The sequence below is a fragment of the Alosa pseudoharengus genome, unplaced genomic scaffold (genome assembly GCF_046254945.1).
Source record: "Alosa pseudoharengus isolate Yale_2024_CS ecotype anadromous, Long Island Sound unplaced genomic scaffold, YU_APseudo_1.1 YU_APseudo_1.1_scf_1, whole genome shotgun sequence".
Lineage (NCBI taxonomy): Eukaryota > Metazoa > Chordata > Actinopteri > Clupeiformes > Clupeidae > Alosa > Alosa pseudoharengus.
Genome location: NW_027468564.1, coordinates 56,696,089 through 56,716,805, shown reverse-complemented (window position 1 = coordinate 56,716,805; position 20,717 = coordinate 56,696,089). Strand labels below are relative to the sequence as shown.

General features: G+C 47.7%; 1 protein-coding gene across 1 annotated transcript in view; it reads right to left on the bottom strand.

Moving 5' to 3' along the window:
• Nucleotides 1–1,160: 1,160 nt before the first annotated feature.
• myh10 (myosin, heavy chain 10, non-muscle) overlaps nt 1,161–20,717 on the bottom strand; it is a 56,509-nt gene continuing 36,952 nt past the window's right edge. The window contains exons 15-43 of the mRNA XM_076294369.1: nt 19,737–19,910; nt 19,319–19,492; nt 18,110–18,224; nt 14,676–14,869; nt 14,448–14,569; nt 14,280–14,349; nt 13,951–14,111; nt 13,500–13,608; nt 13,254–13,385; nt 12,905–13,111; nt 12,609–12,746; nt 12,384–12,507; nt 12,106–12,277; nt 10,845–11,057; nt 10,455–10,599; nt 9,203–9,409; nt 8,927–9,031; nt 8,578–8,730; nt 7,873–8,121; nt 7,338–7,550; nt 6,547–6,759; nt 5,808–5,969; nt 5,144–5,272; nt 4,408–4,496; nt 4,174–4,297; nt 3,830–4,038; nt 3,332–3,440; nt 2,774–2,946; nt 1,161–2,254 (exon numbers count right to left, since the gene is read on the bottom strand). Of these exons, the coding sequence (XP_076150484.1) occupies nt 2,119–2,254; nt 2,774–2,946; nt 3,332–3,440; nt 3,830–4,038; nt 4,174–4,297; nt 4,408–4,496; nt 5,144–5,272; nt 5,808–5,969; nt 6,547–6,759; nt 7,338–7,550; nt 7,873–8,121; nt 8,578–8,730; nt 8,927–9,031; nt 9,203–9,409; nt 10,455–10,599; nt 10,845–11,057; nt 12,106–12,277; nt 12,384–12,507; nt 12,609–12,746; nt 12,905–13,111; nt 13,254–13,385; nt 13,500–13,608; nt 13,951–14,111; nt 14,280–14,349; nt 14,448–14,569; nt 14,676–14,869; nt 18,110–18,224; nt 19,319–19,492; nt 19,737–19,910 (4,521 nt within the window). The 3' untranslated portion in view covers nt 1,161–2,118. The remainder of the gene's footprint in view (nt 2,255–2,773; nt 2,947–3,331; nt 3,441–3,829; nt 4,039–4,173; nt 4,298–4,407; nt 4,497–5,143; nt 5,273–5,807; nt 5,970–6,546; nt 6,760–7,337; nt 7,551–7,872; nt 8,122–8,577; nt 8,731–8,926; nt 9,032–9,202; nt 9,410–10,454; nt 10,600–10,844; nt 11,058–12,105; nt 12,278–12,383; nt 12,508–12,608; nt 12,747–12,904; nt 13,112–13,253; nt 13,386–13,499; nt 13,609–13,950; nt 14,112–14,279; nt 14,350–14,447; nt 14,570–14,675; nt 14,870–18,109; nt 18,225–19,318; nt 19,493–19,736; nt 19,911–20,717) is intronic.

Sequence of the window (20,717 nt, the reverse complement as noted above, 5' to 3'; positions counted from 1 at the left end):
TCCAGACCTGTAAGCACGGTGTTCTGACCCATTACTCCGCCTGGAGATCCCTGCCCTTTACTGCCCCCTCACCACCATCACCATCCTCCAAGCCCAATTTAGCCAGGTCAATTTACCCTGATGATGTGGGGAAAGCAAAAGTTCCCAATACTGTATGTATTTGTGTACGTATGACTTCCTTCACTTGCCACAAATGGAAGTGAACTGTAGTAAGTAACAGGGCACTCCAGGAGAGTATGAGGGAAAACACAGCTTTAGTGGCTTCCATTAACACATTCAGAACATTCAGATGCAAACGTCTCATTAAACAACTCTTGCATGAACCTTAAGGCATCACCTCTTAACTGGTTACATGAATGAAAAGTACATCTGTCTCTTTAGTCCAGCCAGTTATTTTCACTTTGAATGGAATGTAGGGTAACACAATGCCTACCTCACACCAGACGCAAGTGTGAATCCCAAATATTTACAACCTCTCCGTAAACCCTCCAGAAGCGATGCCTTGAGGCCAAGTACCAACTCATACCGCCTACTCTTAGTCGTCATCTAGTCCAACAATAGAGAAATTCTAAGTGCCGGTCGGCAAATTCCAGTCGTGTCACCCATTCACATGGCGAGAGGCATGCAAACTCTCTTTGGGTGTGTATGGTCAAAAGTCCTTTACTGAACCAGGCTTCATTTGGTTTAAGCGCCTTCAACATTAGTCTGGGTCTAGAGGATGCGTTGGTGTAGTGCCTTGTCTCCCCTGTTAGCTTTATTCAGGTTTCTAGTGTTAACCACAGAGAGACCGTGTAGTGTAACTTCACAAACCCACTTCACTGTGGGGGGCAGGGGGAGTCACCTCTCCTTCCAGTTTAAGGAACTAATCGGGCTATTACTGTGCAGCATAGAGCAAATTGAAGTTAACAATACATCCACTACCATCAGTTAGAGCCTGAATGACCTGACCCCAGATCAGCTGGCTGTCTTGGGTTCCCTACTGCGGGACGAGTCGGTGGCTGTAGCCAACTGATCTAAGAAACAAGTCTTTACTCAGGTGCTACCTTGCCAAAACAAGAGAAAGTGGTCCAGTTGGGTCAAATTATAACAAAAGAAAGAAAAACAGAACAAAGAACACATAAAAGGTTGTCATTAACCAGCAGTAAGATCTCGAAGCTTCGTAGTTAAATATGCCTTTAAATGGTATTGAGAGATGTAGTGGCAGGTTGCAATTTCACAGTTATCTTATTATTTTTTTTTTCCTGTTTGCTTTTCCAGTCCATGTCCACAAAAGCTGCGGTGGCGATGGGTCATGGAGATGCTTTCACACAGTTTAATCACAGAACACCAGCAGTCCACCAGGGCAACGGCAGCAGTTGGGCTGGCCGAATCCCAAACCCCACCAGCGGCCCTCCTTATCAGTGGGGAGCCGCGTGGGCTGTGGTCAGTTGGGCTTCGCGCTGGTGGCGAGGGGGGGGGGGGGCACACATGTGACATGACGCGGAGTGTGTGTGTGTGGGTGGGTGGGTACATACGTGTGTGCGTCTTCATGTGCACACTTACACACAGTTCATACTTAAAATGCACTTGTACCTAGAGTAGCGCTTTTCTTCGTTTACGTGTTGTAGTTTGTCCCTTGGTCATAAGCAGAGTACGTGGTCATTCCAAAGGCTGGCTGGGGGGATGTCAGAAGCGCTCAGGTGCGCTGGGCCTTGAAGCTTGCCAGAATAGAATAAGGCAGAGTAGCAGTTCCCCTGGGAGTCTCACATGTGAACCTGTGTTTATGGAACACAGCATGGAAGTGCATGCATGTGTGTGTGAGAGAGTATGAGATGTGTGTGTGTGTGTGTGTGTGTGTGTGAGAGTATGAGATGTGTGTGTGTGTGTGTGTGTGTGTGTGTGTGAGAGAGAGTATGAGATGTGTGTGTGTGTGTGTGTGTGTGTGTGTGTGTGTGTGTGTGTGTGTGTGTGTGTGTGTGTGTGTGTGTGTGAGAGTATGAGATGTATGTGTGTGTGTGTTGGGGTAGGGTTGGGGGTAAGGGGGTGGTAGTGCTGAGGTGCTGTTGCGTACTGGCTAGCAGGCTGAGGAGCGCTGGGCGGCAGGGGGGGGGGAAAGCCTGCTGGCCGGCGGCGGCTGCTCTACTCAGCCTGGGCGGCCTGCGTCTCGTTGAGGTCACTCGCCCGGCTGTCGGCGTCGTCGTCCGAGATCTCGCCCTCCATCTGTAGCTGGCGCCGCCCCGAACGGCCCGATGAGAAGCTGACGGGACCGCCGCGCCTAGATAAAGGTCAGAGGTCAGCAGATGACTAAGAGGTTTAGACCTAAAAGCCCTTAAACCCACCCCCCCCCCCCGACTGGGTCATCCACACAGGTCAGTTCCCCCTGAGGAAAGGGCAGAGCTGATGGGGATGACGCTGTGGGATGACTGCGGAGATGGAGGCTGATGCTCTTCAGGAACTGGGACAGGGTGGTGTTAGAGCTGTGTGTCTGAGAGAGAGTGTGTGTGTCAGCTGTGTGTCTGAGAGAGTGTGTGTGTGTGTGTGTGTGTCAGCTGTGTGTCTGAGAGAGAGTGTGTGTGTGTGTGTCAGCTTGTACTGTGTGGAATTAAACCAGATTAATGCAGATCCACAGTGTTAGGAAATATATCCATAATCACAGAATAGAGGATTGTTTAAAAAGTAAATCTGTGGGGAGGGGGGTCCTCACAGGATAAGCTGAGTGTCTTTGTGTAAGGGCCTAAACAAGACATTGAATGAGTGTGTGTGTGTGTGTGTGTGTGTGTGTGTGTGTGTCTACCTGAGGCGGTTCTTCAGGGAGTTGACCTCTCGGCTGAGGCCCTCGCTGGCCTCGGTGGCGTCGTCCAGCTCTCTCTGCAGCTTCCTGCGGGAGGCGTTGGCACGAGTGGCCTCCTCCTCCGCCTCCTCCAGCTGACGCTTCAGCTGCTTCATGCGCGAGTTGGCTTTCTCCATCTAACACACACACACACACACTTTATTGTTTTATTTGGAATGACTAGTACTGATTAAAACAACACATATTAACAAAGAATCGGTTGTTTCACAAGACAGTACAAACACTGCGCTAATAATCACAGTGTAGCACATTATACAGTATATGGAAATAAGGGCCTAACATATTAAGAGTAGACATGACACCACCTTCTCCAAATATACTGACTACCTATAACTGGTAACACAGAACAGTATGTGGCAATTTGAGTGGACACACACACACACACACACACACACACACACACACACACACACACACACACAGTGGAGTTTGCAGTGCAAGTTTGCATCGCTGCATGTAAGGTGCTGTCAGTGGTCCTAAGTGACAATGGGATGCTCTTACCTGCTCCTTGTACTGGTCGGCATGGCGACGCTCGTCCTCCACCTGCATGAACACTTCTTTCAGCTTCTTCTCTGTGCGCCGGACCACCTTGTTGGCCGCTGCTCTCTCCCTGCACACACATCACACACACACATCACACCTGTCATTCAGACACCTCTCCACCCTAATCAGACTACATTACATTACATTACATTACATTTAGCCAAAGCGACTTACATACAACTATATTACAAGGGATCACATTGTCCCTGGAGCAACTTGGGGTTAAGTGCCTTGCTCAAGGGCACAACAGTGGAAGCCGGGAATTGGACCGGCAACTTTCAGGCTACTGGACGCTAGCCCAGTTCCTTAACCGCTACACTACCACCGCCCCACGACTACAACATTCCAACAGCCAATCAGAAGGCAGAATCTCCTCAGCCAATGAGACTGCATTATTTCCAGCAGCCTATCTGGATTCTGGTCCAGGGCGTTAGGGATGCTGCTGGTGCCACTCACTTGGCCTCCTGCTCCAGCTGCTCCTCCAGCTGTGCAATCTTGGCCTCCAGGGCGGCGATGGAGGCCTTGAACTTGGACTTGACGGCGCCCTCCAGCTCCTGCAGCTTGGCCTTCAGCTCCTTGTTCTGGCGGTCCAGCTGCTGCCGGGCGCTCTCGCTCTTCTGGGCGGCGCTGCGCTCGACCGTCAGCTCCGTGTTTAGGGCGTCCACCTGCAGGGGTAGACCGCACACAGACAAACCTGTAAAAACCAGATGCGGGCATCGCACACACCAATGATGTGTCCACTGGGAGGTCAAGGCAGGCTGGACGGCCATGAAGGTGTGTGAGTGTGGGCCTTAGCCTACCTGCATGGTGGTCTTGCGGAAGCGATCGTTGAGCAGCTCCATACTGCTCTGTTCCTCCTCCAGCTCCTCCTCCAGCTGGGCGATGCGAGCCTCCAGCCTTCGCTTCTCATCCAGCAAGGCGGACCTGACACACACACACACACACACACACACACACACACAAAGCTTTAGCACAAAGGCCAACCCAGGCAGTGCTGGGATGTCATGTTGTGCGTGAGGTAGCTGGCCACTCACTTGCCAGAGGCGCTGTTGGAGATCTCGTCGGCCAGCTCGTCTCTCTCTTGCTCCGCGTGCCGGCGAGCCCTCTCAGACGCCGCCAGGTCCTGCACACAGGGTCATAAAGGTCACATCATGGCAGGACACACGCCAGTGTCCAAGGGCACCCTCTAGTGTTTGCCGTATGCAGCATCGGAAGGCTCACAGTCCACATGGTGAATCAGTTTGACAAAAATAGGTGCATGTGGCATCAGAAATGTATCTACAGTTTATAATGTATTTAGAGTTTTTTTCATGATTACAATTTGCATTATTAAAGTGATGTATTAAATCTCCCTGTACAGAGTTTGATTCAAAATAAAACATTTTTATGGGCCTCCTAAACAGTCAAATAAAATATAAAAACATCCCACACAACAAAAACATTAGAATTGAATACGCATTAGACTGGCCACAAAGGGGTCCGATCTGCTAACTTGCTTGTTGGAAAAGCACCACTGCTCAGCCTGAAGTGCTTGGCTGTCTCTCCCTCCATGATGTGGTCATGTTCCTAGTTGATATGCCAGTTTCTTTTTAACGGTCATGAAATTATGTGTACTGAAATGTATCTGCTGAATCTCCTCAAGGGGAAAAAGAATCTGGCTTTTATTCTTGTTTGTGTTACTGACAAGTCCACTTTGAAACTTTTTAAGTGTTGTTTGTGTTTCCTACTGTTGCTAAGCGACCGTGCCTCCCACTCAGCCTGGCCTCTCACCTCCTGAAGCTGCAGAATCTCGGCCTCCAGGCTCTTGAGCTTCTTCTCGTTCTCCTTGGACTGGGCGAAGATCTCGTCTCGGGACGCGCGGGCCTCCTCCAGCTCCCTCTGGTAGTCCTTCATCTGGGCCTGGACCAGGGGCACAGAACGGATCTCAGAAATGCACAGCATGCTAGCTTACTGAGAACAGTGCTCATGTACTGTATATTAATGTGCTGTGTCTGTTGGTACTCAATAGAACTATGAATAGTCTTCAATGTATTTCTTATATTTAAAAATTAAATTCTATTGAAGGTGTCCATCTCGTGATTCGCATTCTATCCAGAGGGGATCCAGAGCAGACACAAAAATGGCCATCTCCGTAGCTGCATTCTATTCTGCATACCTGAGTTTGCGTAGCTGCATTCTATTCTGCGTACCTGGAGTTTGCATAGCTGCATTCTATTCTGCGTACCTGGAGTTTGCGTAGCTGCATTCTATTCTGCGTACCTGGAGTTTGCATAGCTGCATTCTATTCTGCGTACCTGGAGTTTGCGTAGCTGCATTCTATTCTGCGTACCTGGAGTTTGCGTAGCTGCATTCTATTCTGCGTACCTGGAGTTTGCATAGCTGCATTCTATTCTGCGTACCTGGAGTTTGCGTAGCTGCATTCTATTCTGCGTACCTGGAGTTTGCGTAGCTGCTTGATGGCCTCGTCGCGGCCCTTGTTGGCCGCCTCTATCTGAGCCTCCAGGTCCTTGAGGTCCATCTCCAGCTTCTTCTTGGCGGCCACGGCCAGGGCGCGCTGCTTGCGCTCGTCCTCCAGCTCCGCCTCCATCTCCCGCACCTGAGGAGGACGAGGGGAGGAGGTGGTGAGGAAGGGGCTCGCTGCACACCGGGAGGACACACTGGCACACACTGCCCATGCTAACGGTGTTTAGTGTTTGTGAAACTAACTCTCACACCCCCATTTAGCATAACACATAGTGAATATTCAACGTTTTTTTAATGACACTGTTGAACGACCTTAAGAAATGAGGTGACCGTTTTAAAAAAGTGAGTCAGAAAAATCAGGTCATTAAGGGTTATATCCTGGTTTAGTTTGACCAAGATAGCTCAACAGCTCCTGCACAAGAACAGTAGTAGTGGATGAGGCACCTTGGATTTGGAACAGCAAACACCGCTAGATGGACACTTAACACTGACACTTAACAGTCAGCGTATGCATGGCCCTCAGTGTAAGAGTAGGACATCAACCAACAGAGTGAAATTGGCTGGTTCCTCACTTTAGCAATACCAACATTCCAAAACCTTTCCACAACCTTCTACAAAGTGTATTTAAAGTATTCATTTCTATGGAGTTACATGATTAACTATGATTACAACTTTTACAAGCTGCGTGTAGACTGATGAGCAGCCCTCACCTGTTTGACCAGCTGCCTCCTCTTCTCCTCGCCCTGCTCGTCTTTGGCCTGCAGGTCCCGGTCAAACTGGGCCTTCATGGCCTGCATGTTGACCTCCAGCCTGAGCTTGGCATCCTCGGTGGCCTGCAGCTCGTCCTCCAGCTCCTCCAGCTGCGTGCGCATCTCCTCCACCTGCTGCTCCAGCGTCCGCTTGGACTTCTCCAGCTCGTGGACCTGCACCGGTCAGGGCAGCGCCGGACACCGTGAGTCCAACAAACAGAAGACCTCCCTCGGTACATCTCATCTCACACTCGGTACATCTCACACTCGCTACATCTTACACTCGCTACATCTTACACTCGCTACATCTCACACTCGCTACATCTTACACTCGCTACATCTCACACTCGCTACATCTCACACTCGGTACACTCGCTACATCTCACACTCGCTACATCTCACACTCGGTACATCTCACACTCGGTACACTCGCTACATCTCACACTCGCTACATCTCACACTCGCTACATCTCACACTCGGTACATCTCACACTCGCTACATCTCACACTCGGTACATCTTACACTTCAGTGTTTTGTTTAGCTCAGGATTTTACAGCGAGTGCCCGGGAGTGGTATAAGAGCGCTAGATAATATTGTTATTAGAAGTTAATGAGGACTGGATTGTCATGCACAGAAAAGATGGCCTGTTCTGCTATGTGCCAGTCAGACAGTCCAAACACACGTCAGACCCACAGACACACATCTACGTGCTCGCGCTCCTGCTCTGCTGTTGGTCGCGCGTGAGACTCACGTTCTTGCCCACGTCGTCCTTGGAGCTGATCAGGTCCTCCATCTCGGTGCGCAGCTGCTTGTTGAGCCGCTCAAACTCCTCCTTGGCCTCCAGGGCCTCCTCCAGCGCGCGGGCCATGGACAGAGCTTTGGTGTCCTTCTCCCGGGCCTCGGCCTCCGCACGGTCTCGCTCGTCCGCGTAGCGGGCCGAGATGGTCTTCTCCTCAGCCAGCAGCTACAACACACACAAATGACACACACACACACGGGTTCCTGAAGAAACAGTGGAAAGTTCTTTTTGTTTGTCTTATGTCCTTTATAAATGTCTACTGAGTCTAAACCTACAGGGTCCTAATGAGAGAAGTTCTTCTGTGGCTATAGTTTCATGAACCTGCCCAAGCACTAGTCAAATTTGTCTAGAACATGTCATGAACTTCAGAAACCAAATTCCAGGGAGTTGCTGGTGACACCCAGAACAAAAAACTAAGGCACTCCATCTTTAGGTCATGTGTGTGTGTAACACCCAATGGCTAAGTGCTTCTACTTGTGGACTATACCTGGTCGAACTTCTTCTGCTTCTTCTCCAGGTTGGAGACGATCTGCCTCTGGTGGTCCAGGTCCACCATCAGGTCATCCAGCTCCTGCTGCAGCCGGTTCTTGGTCTTCTCCATCTTGTCGAAGGCCATGGCCTTCTCCTCCAGCCTCTGCGTGGTGCACTCCATGTCCTTCAGCAGCTTGCGCTTCACCTCCTCCAGACACTCCATGGTGCCCACGTCATCCTCCAGCCTCTTCCTGGACTCCACCAGCTGAGGAGAGAAGACTACCGGTCAGTCTCCTGCGTCACTCATATCGTTAAGGAGAAGACTACCGGTCAGTCTCCTGCGTCACTCATATCGTTAAGGAGACTCTACCGGTCAGTCTCCTGCGTCACTCATATCGTTAAGGAGACTCTACCGGTCAGTCTCCTGCGTCACTCATATCGTTAAGGAGACTCTACCGGTCAGTCTCCTGCGTCACTTAAGGAAAAGACTCTACCGGTCAGTCTCCTGCGTCACTTAAAGAGGAGACTGTACTGTACATCACAGGCACAGTCTGGAGCTTCTTCAAACTCCACTCTCTTTGGTATTCGGAGGGTGGTTAATGTGTGTGTGTGTGTATGTGTGTGTTTGTGTGTGTGTGTGTTTGTGTGTGTGTGTGTGTGTTTGTGTATCTGTGTGTGTGTGTGTGTGTGTATTTGTGTGTGTGTGTGTGTGTTTGTGTACCTGGGACTGCAGGGTGGCCAGCTGTTTCTCCAGGTTCTTGCGCGCCTCCTCCTCCTCCTCCTGCTGCTCCAGCAGGGTGTTCTTCTCCTCCTCCAGCTGCCGGATGCGGCTGCTCAGATTCAGTTTCTGACGCGTCTCCTCCTGGAGCAGCTCCTACACACACACACACACACACACACACACACAAACACACAAACACACACACACACAACACACACACACACACACACACACACACACACAAACACACACACACACACAATATTTGTAGCTATGTAAGAGGTAGACATCTCGACAACAGAGATTTCTACAGTATGTGTACGAGGCAGAGTTCTCTCTGAAGGGTCACCTGGGTGTCCTGCAGCTGGCTCTCCATGCTGGCAGCATCCTTGGCCAGTTTGATTCCCTTCTTCTCTGCATCCTCCAGCAATGTGGAGACGTTGTCCAATTCCACCTACAAGCCACACAAACATGCAAGGCTCCATCAGCAGCCACTCAAAAGATACAGTACACTTACTTATTCCCTCCCATTAATCAATCCCCCCCTTATGGTCAAACACAGTGTAGGTCCAGCTAAAGAGTCCTGATGGGCCCAATTTCTCCACCCTGCTCCCCAGCGACTGACCTGTAGCTTGTGGGAGCGGTCGGCCAGCTCGGTCTTGACCCTCTCGCCCTCGGTGGCGCGGCCCATGACCTCCTGCAGCTGTGACTCCAGCTTCTTCCTCTTGTGCTCCGACTCGGCCTTGACCTGCTGCAGCCCCTTCAGCTCGGTGGCCAGCTCCCTGTTGTCCGTCTCCAGCGTCTGCTTGTTCTTCTCCAGGTTGGCCTTGAACTGAGCAGGAGAGAACCACACCAGAGCACATCAGCAGGGGTACATCAGCAGGGTCTGCTCAACAGGTAGGAGACGCTGCGGGGGGTCATGACACTGACCCTTCCAATATCAGAACAGTTATTCAATTCTAAATGTGACCCTCCTGCTTGCTTGGGAATATGCTACACCTACAACAAACCAGTACATGACTTCAGAAGATGTCTGAGTGCTCACACAAACCAGTACATGACTTCAGAAGATGTCTGAGTGCTCACACAAACCAGTACATGACTTCAGAAGATGTCTGAGTGCTCACACAAACCAGTACATGACTTCAGAAGATGTCTGAGTGCTCACACAAACCAGTACATTCAGGGTTCCCACTCTAAGACAAATGTAAAATTCCATGACTTTTCCCTGACAAAAATCTGAATTTCCATGACCTTCTATATAATAAATGGTACAACATACCGACCAAAGATTTCAGAACAGTCGCGTAGCGTTCAAGAATCTTTTACTTTTTTAGAGTGGGAGATGAATAAAGGGGCACTGAATAACCAAAGTTAGACTAACCACAACTACTCAAGCAAGCAGTAAAGCTAATAATCAGATATACACCAATTCTGAGTGAAAATATATTTGTATTAATGTATTTTGGCAAGTAAATTTTGAACTGCTACAAAATTCCATGATATTCCATGACTTTGCCCCCGAAATGATAAAATTCCCTGACTTTCCATGTCTGGAATAGACTTTCCAAACTTACATGATATTCCAGAAATTCCATGACCCGGGAACCCTGTACATTACTTCAGAAGATGTCTGCGTGCTCACAAATCAGTACATTACATTACTTCAGAAGATGTCTGAGTGCTCACAAATCAGTACATTACATGACTTCAGAAGATCAGAAGATGTCTGAGTGCTCACACAAATGCCCTCCATGCCCTCATGCAGTGATGTTTTATAACATGGATCAGGTTATAGCTCATTTCTACAGGTCTTAACGTCTTAGGGGTTCTAGCAGGTCAGTGTGAGGGCAGCTGTGTGTGGAGAGGCCACTCACCCGCTTGGCCTGCTCCAGCTGCTCAGAGAGCTCCTCCAGGGCCGTGCCGTGCCTCAGCCTCATCTCCTGGATCTGGGCCTCGTGGTTCTTGGCCTCCTCATCGATGGCCTTCTTCAGCTCCGCTACCTCCTGCTCACGCTTGGTCCTGTGCAGAGACGCCAACTCTTTACAAACTACATACATGCGGCACACAGCACGTCTTTAGCAACTGCTTAAATAATAATAATAAAAAATGTAAAAAATGTAAAAAGAAACTAAGAAGTCTAAACTGCTGCTAATTCCAGTGGGAGAAAACTGTGATTATTCTCTGTGATTACACAGCCTGCGTGTGTGTCTGATTATCTGTTCCTATAAAGTCTGTCCGTGTGTGTGTGTGTGTGTGTATGTTACCTGAGTTCCTGCTGAGCAGCGGTGGTGTCCAGCGTGTCCTCCAGCTCAGTCTTGAGGGCCTCCAGCTCCTCGCTCAGGTCCCTCTTGTGTTTCTCGGCCTTGTTGCGGGACACGCGCTCAGACTCCAGGTCCTCCTGCAGCTCGGCCAGCTGAGCCTGCAGCTCCCGCACCTGCTTCAGCGCGTTGTTCTTGTGGGCCAGCTCCTCGTCGCTCCTGCATCACACACACACACACACAAGCACGCACGCACGCACACACACAAACACATTATGTGGAATACTGATGCACACGTGAAGGATATACAGCCATGATACACTAATGTTAAGATAATACTTACTTACTTGCATCATCTCAGATCACATTACTCACTAACCTTGTCCTCGCTGCCTTTCATATTCAACCATTATATGGTATTTTTTAAACACCCTATCTCTCGCATGACTTAAGTATGTAAATAAATATCAAGCATTGCTAAATAGTCAGTGGTCCAAAGGGTTGCACTGTCTAACACAGCTAGAGGGAACACTTCCTTAGGGCCGGTTCATAGTCACACAAGCCATGCAGACACATCTGACAACACAAGGCTCACACAAGTATTGAAGAGCCCTCTCGTAGTCTACACAAGCTACATGGATGGCGCGTCTAACCCCACTTCTCGATGCGTTCGCGTAGCTCGCTTAGCCTATGAATCAGCCCTTATTCGAAAAGGGTAGAACCACTGGGACCACTAGGTGGCAGTATTACACACATCACCCAAGAGACCGACAGAATGTGAGATTGTGTTTGTTTTCTCGGATGAAGTTCAATTGTAAAACCATAATGAGATTGGATCCCAGTTGTTGCTGCTCATGAAGGCTGACTGGAGGCCTGCCTGCATTCCATCCACATTCCTCTGGGCTAAGTCCTCTAGGTAAACAACAACCAAGCACTCACAAACAACAACTGGCTGCTAAACCACTGGAAGGCTTACATTTGTAATTATAGTTCATTCTTCCCAATCGATTGTATTTCTTTATAATTATAATTAGCCAATATTTTTTTCTATAAATTAAACTATTACACAATATCCAAGCCTATGCTTCATTAAATTTGTATTTTTGGTGATTATTGGAAAAAGACGTAACATTTAACTGTGGCAATAAAAATACTATTTCCAGGGTGTAGGGAGGTTAATGTTTGACCACCCAGGTGCCGGTCAGCAGTAGAAGTGGTAGTGCTGCGGATGGTCTCGCGTCCGGTGGTGGTGCAGTGAGGGGCTCACCTAGCCAGTGCAGCCTGCAGCTCCTCCTCCTTCTTGGCCAGCTGGATCTTGAGCTCCTCGATTTGAGCCTGCAGCTCGGCAATCTGATCCTGCAGGTCTGTGGTCTCACTGTCCAGCTTCCGCTTGGCCTTCTCCAGCTCCTGCCTGGTCTTCTCCTCCTTCTTCAGCCGCTCTGTGGGACACAGTTAGAACATCTCACTCAGAACCTCTCTCCTGGGGTCTCCTGCATCCCTTTCCAGGTTCTTCACATGGCCACACTTCTGGACTCTGAGGCTCACCTTCCAGGTCCACCATCATCATCTCCTGCTTGTTCTTCACCTTGCCGAGGGTCTTGGCCTTCTCCTCTTCCTCAGCCAGCTGGGAGGTCATCTCACTCACACGATCCTCCAGCAGTTTCTTCTCCTGTGCAAACACGAGGAGAGAGAAAGGACTTTTAAGTGGAACATGTCTCGTGACAAGGCGCCAAATTACAGATGCTGTAATGTCAGCAACAATGACCTCACCTTGAGGAACTTGGAATTCTGGTCCTCCAGCAGCAGAATGTCCTCCTCCATCTTTTTGATCTTGGCCTCAGCGGTCACCTTCTCCAGCTGCAGCTTCTGCCTGGCCGCTTCCTCCTCATCCAACTGCTCCTCCAGGTCCTACCGCGTACACACACACACACACACACACACACACACACACACACACACACACACACACACACACACACACACACACACACACACGTCAGGCTCTGGTACCTCTCCCCTATTCAGTGTGCTGATCTACAGTTCAACAGCAGGATCCTGTGCCAGACCTGGATGTGAGACTGCATCTTCTTCTTCTCGTTTGTGAGGGCCTGGTTGCGCTCTTCCTCCTCCTCCACCCGCGACTCCAGATCGTGCAGGATCTCCTCCAGCTCCTGCTTCTTGGCGACGAGGCGGGCGCGGATCTCCTCGGCCTCCGCAAACAGCTCCGTCTCGGCCTGCAGCTGCTCCGCCAGGATGTTCTTCTCCTCCAGAAGCTGAGGACACCAAAACATTTTCACATTATCAGGATTTAGATCTTCACTACGTGCTACATCAACAGGTGTCATCTGCTACAGAACTGTTCTCTAGTAGAGCATCTGCGGGATGCTGCACGGGGCTCCGCGATGCGGCTCTGACCTGCTGGTGCTTCCTCTCCATCTCCACCAGCTCACTCTCCACTTTGCTCTGGCGCTCCTTGACCTTGACCAGCTCCTCGTCTTTGGCCTGCATCTCCTCCTCCTGTCTGGTGACTTGTAGCAGCGGCTTCACCTGCAATGCACAGGGGACATGGGTTACTTTCGATCACACACACACACACACTCACACACACACACACACGCACACACGCACACACGCACACACACGCACACACAATGAGCCCACCTTGGTAAAGAGTCTCCACCATTGCCAGTGGCGCAACTTCAGGTATGCAGCACAGTTCCTCTGAAGAACCTTCAGGGCGCTGAGTTGCTGTTGCTTTTTGGCAAAGGCCCTAGGAGACGAAGATCAACAGAAATGTTAGGTAAAACTGCCACACAAAAACATTTCCCAGTGTCTATTGTACAACAGATACAGACCTGAACTAGGAAGCAAATCCATTTAATTTAAGACAATTGCAATTCATTACAAAGATTAATCCATGATTATGGACTTGCAGATGGCAAAGTTAATTTAAAATGCTACTGTTAAGGTCTAGAGATAAATTGTATAGGGCACATGGACCCTTAGACCCAAACCTAAATGAAGCACAAATGAATCATGTGGTTTCCTGAAATGAGCTGTTTCTTTATGTTATCAATGTTATCACAGCTAGTGTGAAAGGGCCATAACTCACTTGCGGGCAATATATCCTCTGCACACAGCCTGGAAGTAGATGATGATGTCGGTGATCTTCAAATCCCTCTCCTCCTCCAGATGGGCCAGAACTCCGGTTCTGAAGAAGATCTTGCTCTGACCGATCCGGTACAGGTTGGGGTCCAGCTCCAAGGCTCGGATCTATGGATTGGTGAAATAAAGTCAGGAAGGAGTCCAAGAGAATTAGACAGAGCTTTCTCAAATACCAGTCTCCACATACAATACTGTAGTGGGTATTATATGGCAAGTTGTAATACTGTCTGTACCGAATGTACTTTTCTGTTCAGGAAGAACAAAAAGATGCTTTACCATTCTCTCACAAGCCTGTTTTCCATCCATGAAGCCCTTGGGAATTGCATTGGGTGTCAGGATCTCATACCTGTATACATGTGAGAGAAAAAAAGTCACGCTTTCTGAATAGTTTCAGCGACTCCATATTATTATTCTCTAGAAGCTCAAGGTGTTATGTGCGTGTACCTCTGTCTGAACTCCTGGAAGACAATGCGATTGGGGAAACCCTGTCTGCAAATGCGGATGCCCTCCAAGACACCGTTGCACCTCAACTGATCCAAGACCAGGTGAGGGTCAAGTTTTCCCGCCTAACAGCAAGTGGGATTTTGGAAGATGAAAGAAGCTGGATAAGTGATATCAAATTCATAAACATCTATCATTAAAAAAAAAAGAATGTGTGTTTTGTGCATTTACTCTCTTCTCGTGGTTGGGAATGATACATCGGACAAAGTTGGGGTTTGTGTTCCTGAGTGTGGCCATCAGTTTGGTGAGGGACTCCTTATAGAGCTGGCCCACAGTGCGGAACATGCCCTTCTTGGTCTTATACGTAGCGCCAAACGCCGTCTCGTTCATGCCAGCCACCTGGTCAAGACCCACAATACGGTCCACTACACCGGTAAACCAAGAGAAGAAAGGAGGATGGAGAGAGAGAAGCCGTTAGAAATGATGGCACCAGGTCATTCATGCTGAGATTGCCTTTCAGTGCAGATCTAGGGCAAGTTGTGCCTTATGGGCCCTCATAGTAAGAAGTTAAAACGCTATATAAGGAAAAATCTATTCCTGGATCTGCACTTGATGGCTTTGTTTTCCCTCAGAGTGTTTGACAGTGGCAGGCTACGGAAGCCAGTGGGGCCAGGTTTGGATGGGAGGATGGAATCTGGGATGCAATTCCTACTGGACATGACTAATTCTGCCCTTAACAAATGATCTGGGATCTGCTGTTATCAAATCTTTCCCCGTCCTGCTTTATAATGAGCAAACCAGTTGTGGTGATCCGATAACAGTTGTTAAGGGCATTCACAGATGAAATGGCAGACAAACCAAGAAGGGGCTTGAGGATGGAACACGACCTGGGTATGGACTAGATTTTTAAAAATCCAGCGTAAAGCTAGGTAAGCTTATGGAGTATATGAACTGGAAACTCCAGTCATCAAGCTTGCCAAAGCATGTTGAAGCAATGATTTTGAGTGATACTTCAATCCACCATTAGAAATAGACTAGGGAGGTGCCCCATTTTGATTTACAGACGAAATACAAATCTGCAGATAATTTAAGGGGTTCTTCAAGGGCCAATAAAACTAATTAAAATATCAACCACAGACTATGGACACTACCATTGATTTGCACTGTTCTGATTCTTCTACTGTATTAAGGAAAACAATTAAACACTCTTTGTTTATTTTTCCTTTCAGCAAATCTTGCCATATGAATCTGATTCAATCTGTGATTGTGACAACTGTTCATTATCACATTATTACTGCTGCTCCAATTCAATTCAGCCTCAAAACCTAGAGGCCATATTGGACTGTAGAAGATTTTCCTGAGAACCATGTACATAGATAGAATTGTACTGTAACACTGTACAAAAGAATCCCAGGAAATGATATAATCGAGAGCGCAAAGCAGTTTTCTGTAGTTTTGGTCACAGCTGGCTTACTGTGTTTATATTCATTTTAAAGTGATTTGACAGATGGGACAGTGAGCGCGTCACTGGATGGATTTAACAGACAGACATTGGCTGAATGCTACAAGATGTCAAGTATTCAGTCAAACTGTGAGTTAATCAGTGTGTGTTGGACTATACAGTACTAGCAAGGGCAAGGATGTGAAATTTAAGAGGGACTAACATGGAAAGTGAATTTCATTAAGCAATTTTTGGATAAAAGTTATATCCCTTTTAGCCCTTTATAGAAGAAAGGGTGTTCTAGAGAGAACATAAAAAATACATAAATATATATATTTTTCACATATTAAAATGTGTCTCCGTGCGTCACTGGACAAAATTAAGATTGAGAATTAACTCCAGACTGCAAAGACTTGAGACTGCATTCATAACGTAGATTGCAACGATGACCCGGATTCTAGACGGGCAAGTCCCAGTGAACTAAAAAGATAACTGTTCTAAATTTAGGGAGCAGGAATTCGGAACAGTCGTCTTCCACGTCCTTCTCCAATGAATAGGTCAAGTTCGCTAGAAACTGCTTGCCTGTCACGGTTTGGAGTTGGCAGTCTGGCTTCGTACATCTTTTGATGAAAAAAAAAAAAAAAACTAGCAAACTAGTAGGTAATTAGCGAACAAAATATAAAAATACATGAGGACACTACTGTCAGTACATTATTGCCATAGATCATTCCATCAAGTTAAACCTCTCCAGGATTGGCCATCTGGTGTGCCTTGTGTTTTTCTCTGATGAATAAAAGCAGATAAAAGAGTTGGTTTAACGGTTTACTGGCTGACCTCCCTTGGCCCTGTGGAGACGATTTTGGTGTACTGGTGCTGACGGAAGGGTCTGGGGGTCATTTGGATTCCGATGGAACAAGCCGCTTATTGTTCCGCTCCGAGCGCGACACACTATGGAATTCCTTCTCCCCTCACTCTAAGTGGTCTCTCCTCTGCTGCTGGCACAGAATGCCGTCTGACATTTTGGTGTAAACAGGCAGCCGTGCACGTACATGTGTGCATAGACAGAACAGGCCCACATCAGGAGGCCACCTCAAAGTGAGGGTGGTCAGGGCGGTAGCAGTCAGATGTCTTCAGACATCAACAGATGCAAGTTCATGTCGGAGTTGTGAACTGCTGATGTTTTGGTGTTTGGTTTGTTTCGGTTACTGCAACATGTATTTATCTACACAAAACCCAAACCACACTGATTTGTTATGTTTCAGGAGCAGCTTTGATGACTGAGTGGATTTGCTCTCTCAGAGAAAACAACAAACATGTTTCTTCCCCCCCCCCCCCCCACCCAGAGGAGAATTGCTGAAGGGTGCAGGCCTCAGCTCTCTACGTTAGACAGAGAGGGACAGGGGACATGCAGGCCTAGAAGCAGAGAGGGGTCGTCTGAGGGGACACAATGCGCTGGTAAGCAGACACCTACAGCACAGTCCACATTCACCTGGAGCCTCATGAAGGCTAGAGACGTCATAGAATGACGCTCTTTGTATATTCTGAATCTCTATGGTTGAGGGGGGCAGGAAAAAAAATAAAATAAAAAAAGAAACATATCAATATAGATAAGACATACACAGACAGTACATAGCAGCATAGCACAGTCAACTATGTGTTATCTACTGTAGTCGACATTGCAGCAATACTTTATACCAATATTAATACTTTATTAACTGACCCTTTCGATCCCCAGCAGAAAATACATTTGGGTTTCATAAAGTGCTAGCTTTCTCCTCCTGTAACTTGTGGCAGCTCTCAATACAAGTAATTTCCTGGCCATCTCCTTCTTTAATACACCATTTCCACATTCAGGCCACTTTTCTAAAGAGCTACTTCCTCAATTTATACAAACTGAACAAAATGGCCATCTTCCAGCCAGTCAACTGTTTAGAACACAGAGCTGGGGTTCACAGAAGCAGGAAGGAGAGTTTTATTATTCCTAATAATTCCAATCTCTGAGGGGGAAAGACTCCGTCAATTCAGCCATTGACATGAGCAGACATTGACCTAGTGATGCATCTGCCATGGCAGACGGAGCAGAGCAGACAGACAGACAGGGCACGTGGGCAGACAACAGCCTCTTTCTTCCTAACGGAGGGAGGCGGCAGCCACTTAATGCTCCTCATGTCTGGGAGAGTGCGGGTGGGGCTTGGGCTATGGGGCTTCATTAGGGCTGTCTTACCGTCTTTCCACAGCTCGGCCACAAATTTGTCAGTGGACTGGTGCAGCAGTGTGGCCACGTTGTCGTTCAGCGGGTCCATGTTCTTCATCAGCCACTCGTCCGCCTTGTAGTCCACCTGGGAGACGGGGGATGGACACAGCTCATGTGAAGCACATCCAGAACGGTTACAGGGGACTCATACTGTAATCATAACATACGGGAAATAATTTGATAAATAAAAACAGTTGCCATCTGCCCAAAGAAAAAGACCGGTTGGTGATGTGATTGTGACTCATAAAAAGGAGAGCGATTTGGACTTAACTATACGCTTCAAAAACAATCTTGTTATTCACAGTACATTTCCTGTATCATCTATTGAAACGGGAGGCGGTCCACAGAACAGCAAAACTAGGTGGGGACAGGCCTGCCCCCACTGCTTAAAAAAATCCTAGAGGAAACACTGGAAAACAATTCTAAAAAAACAGAAAAACAACATGACATGGTTTATAATACAAAGCTGTAATATTTTGCTGGTCAAATTACATTTCCTCTCCACTTTATCATGTATCCAAACATCTCTCAGTGGGAGGTCCACACACAGGGCGTGGGCCGAGAGCGTGTCCAAACTTGAAAATAAACCGGCCGACATGGTCCACTCTGTCCTCACCCATACAGGACCTCCCAATGGCTGGAATTCAAAAAACCTCTCTTTAATGTAATATCTCGTTACTATAGCGAGTGGCTGATCAGGACCAGATGTGAGCCCTGGTGACCGTGATCAACAGCTAGATTTTTGCTGTTGCATAAGAGGACTCTCAGATGGCCCAAAACAGGACAACATTCCAAATGTTTTTCTAATCGAAGATCTGACATGGCATTCATCAGCGAACTAAAGCTGGAGAGAGCTAAACTGGAGTGGAACTTATGTGGAACTCGATACACTATGCAATCCATCTTCAGATATGTTTCCTCTATACCACCTGTTGAGTTGCTCTCAGAAGAGAAATACACTATAGAATGGTTTTCATGGCTGTGCAGGCATACCAAACCATTTGCATCACACGCGGCCTGAGAGCCGCTCTTTCAGGAGATGCTGAGGGGGACATGGCAGGAAAACCTGCTGGAAACGTCTCCAAAATGGATAGTGTTCCAGGTATCTCTCCAACATCTCCCTAAACATGACAGATGAGTCTGAGTGCTGTGACGAGAGAGCGTCTTGTGAGAGCGTACCTTGCCTGCGTAGTGGATGATGCAGAAGTCGGCCTTGTCCTTCAGCTGTTTGGGCTTCTGGAACTTAGTGTGCGTTCCCTGCTCCTGGATCAGCTTGTCCACAAACGTTTTGTCCGTGGCTTTGGGGAACCAGCACTCCTCGTCCAGCAGGGCCAGCACGCCTGGAGGGTTGGCCTGCAGAACAGCAGAGAGTGTGTATCAATATAAAGTGACGGGACTGTATTAGATCAACTTTGACAGTGGTAAAGAGAACCACTGTAAAGAGAAGATTAAGTTAATGAATTCATGCTTCATAATGATTAATTTATCCTTTTGTAGAACACTTCAAACATGATGTGCAGTTTTGAGGTTCAATTCTAAGAGATTTGCGGTTAATGACTTACATGTTTCAAACTTGTACAAAAACATTGTCACTTACAGGCCTCTCGATGAGGTCAATGCAAGGCTGCAGGTCCAGGCCGAAGTCGATGAAGTTCCACTCGATGCCCTCCCTCTGGTACTCTTCCTGCTCCAGGACGAACATGGTGTGGTTGAACAGCTGCTGAAGCTTCTCGTTGGTGTAGTTAATGCAGAGCTGCTCGAAGGAGTTTAGCTGTAAAAGAGGGAGACCAAAGTGAAAAGACAGACAGACAGGGTGAGACTTGGATGGACACACGGCAAAGAACCAAAGGATTGAGTGCTCAGTTAGGATCTGCAGCAGTTACTCAGCATAATTGTGTCAGCATAATGTCATTGTCCTCACTGGAACATCAGAAAAAAGAAAGAGGAAAAACGCCATGGCACTAAAACAAAAAACCTTTATTAAAACATGAGCTAAGGCAATGTGTTCACATACTGTAGGCAGGTTTTAAATAAGATCATTTATAAACAGTCCCACAGAGTGTATTTCCTCTTTTTAGATGACTCCACTGAGCACCTTGTCTTTTAGTACCATTTTTGACCTGGCAACAGCACTCCCTGATTTGTCTTAAATAATTTTGTAAGACTTCATTATCATCTCCAGAATATCTTGCATCAGAGCTGAACTGCAGATCTGCTCCAACTGAACCTATTGTCCCAGACAGCCCGGTATGCTGGCACACATACCCAGAGCACATTCATCAAATTAAAACAATCAAAAACCTTTTTCATATATTTATACAAATATTTGCAGTAATCTCCTAGCAATTTCCCGAAGGCTCCTTATCAAAGATAGAAAGTGGATGAAACAGAATACTGTAAAAACACTACACTATGAGCAGATGTTTACAACTGTACTTCCTCAACATTTTCTCAAGTCAAAGGCAATTTCCCTTCACCTATGACTGATGCTGATTATGTCTAATTTGTTTACATTACTTGATTCCTGCCACTTTGATTTGCTTTTTTGTTCTTTTGGCTCCGATAACGTAAACAAGCG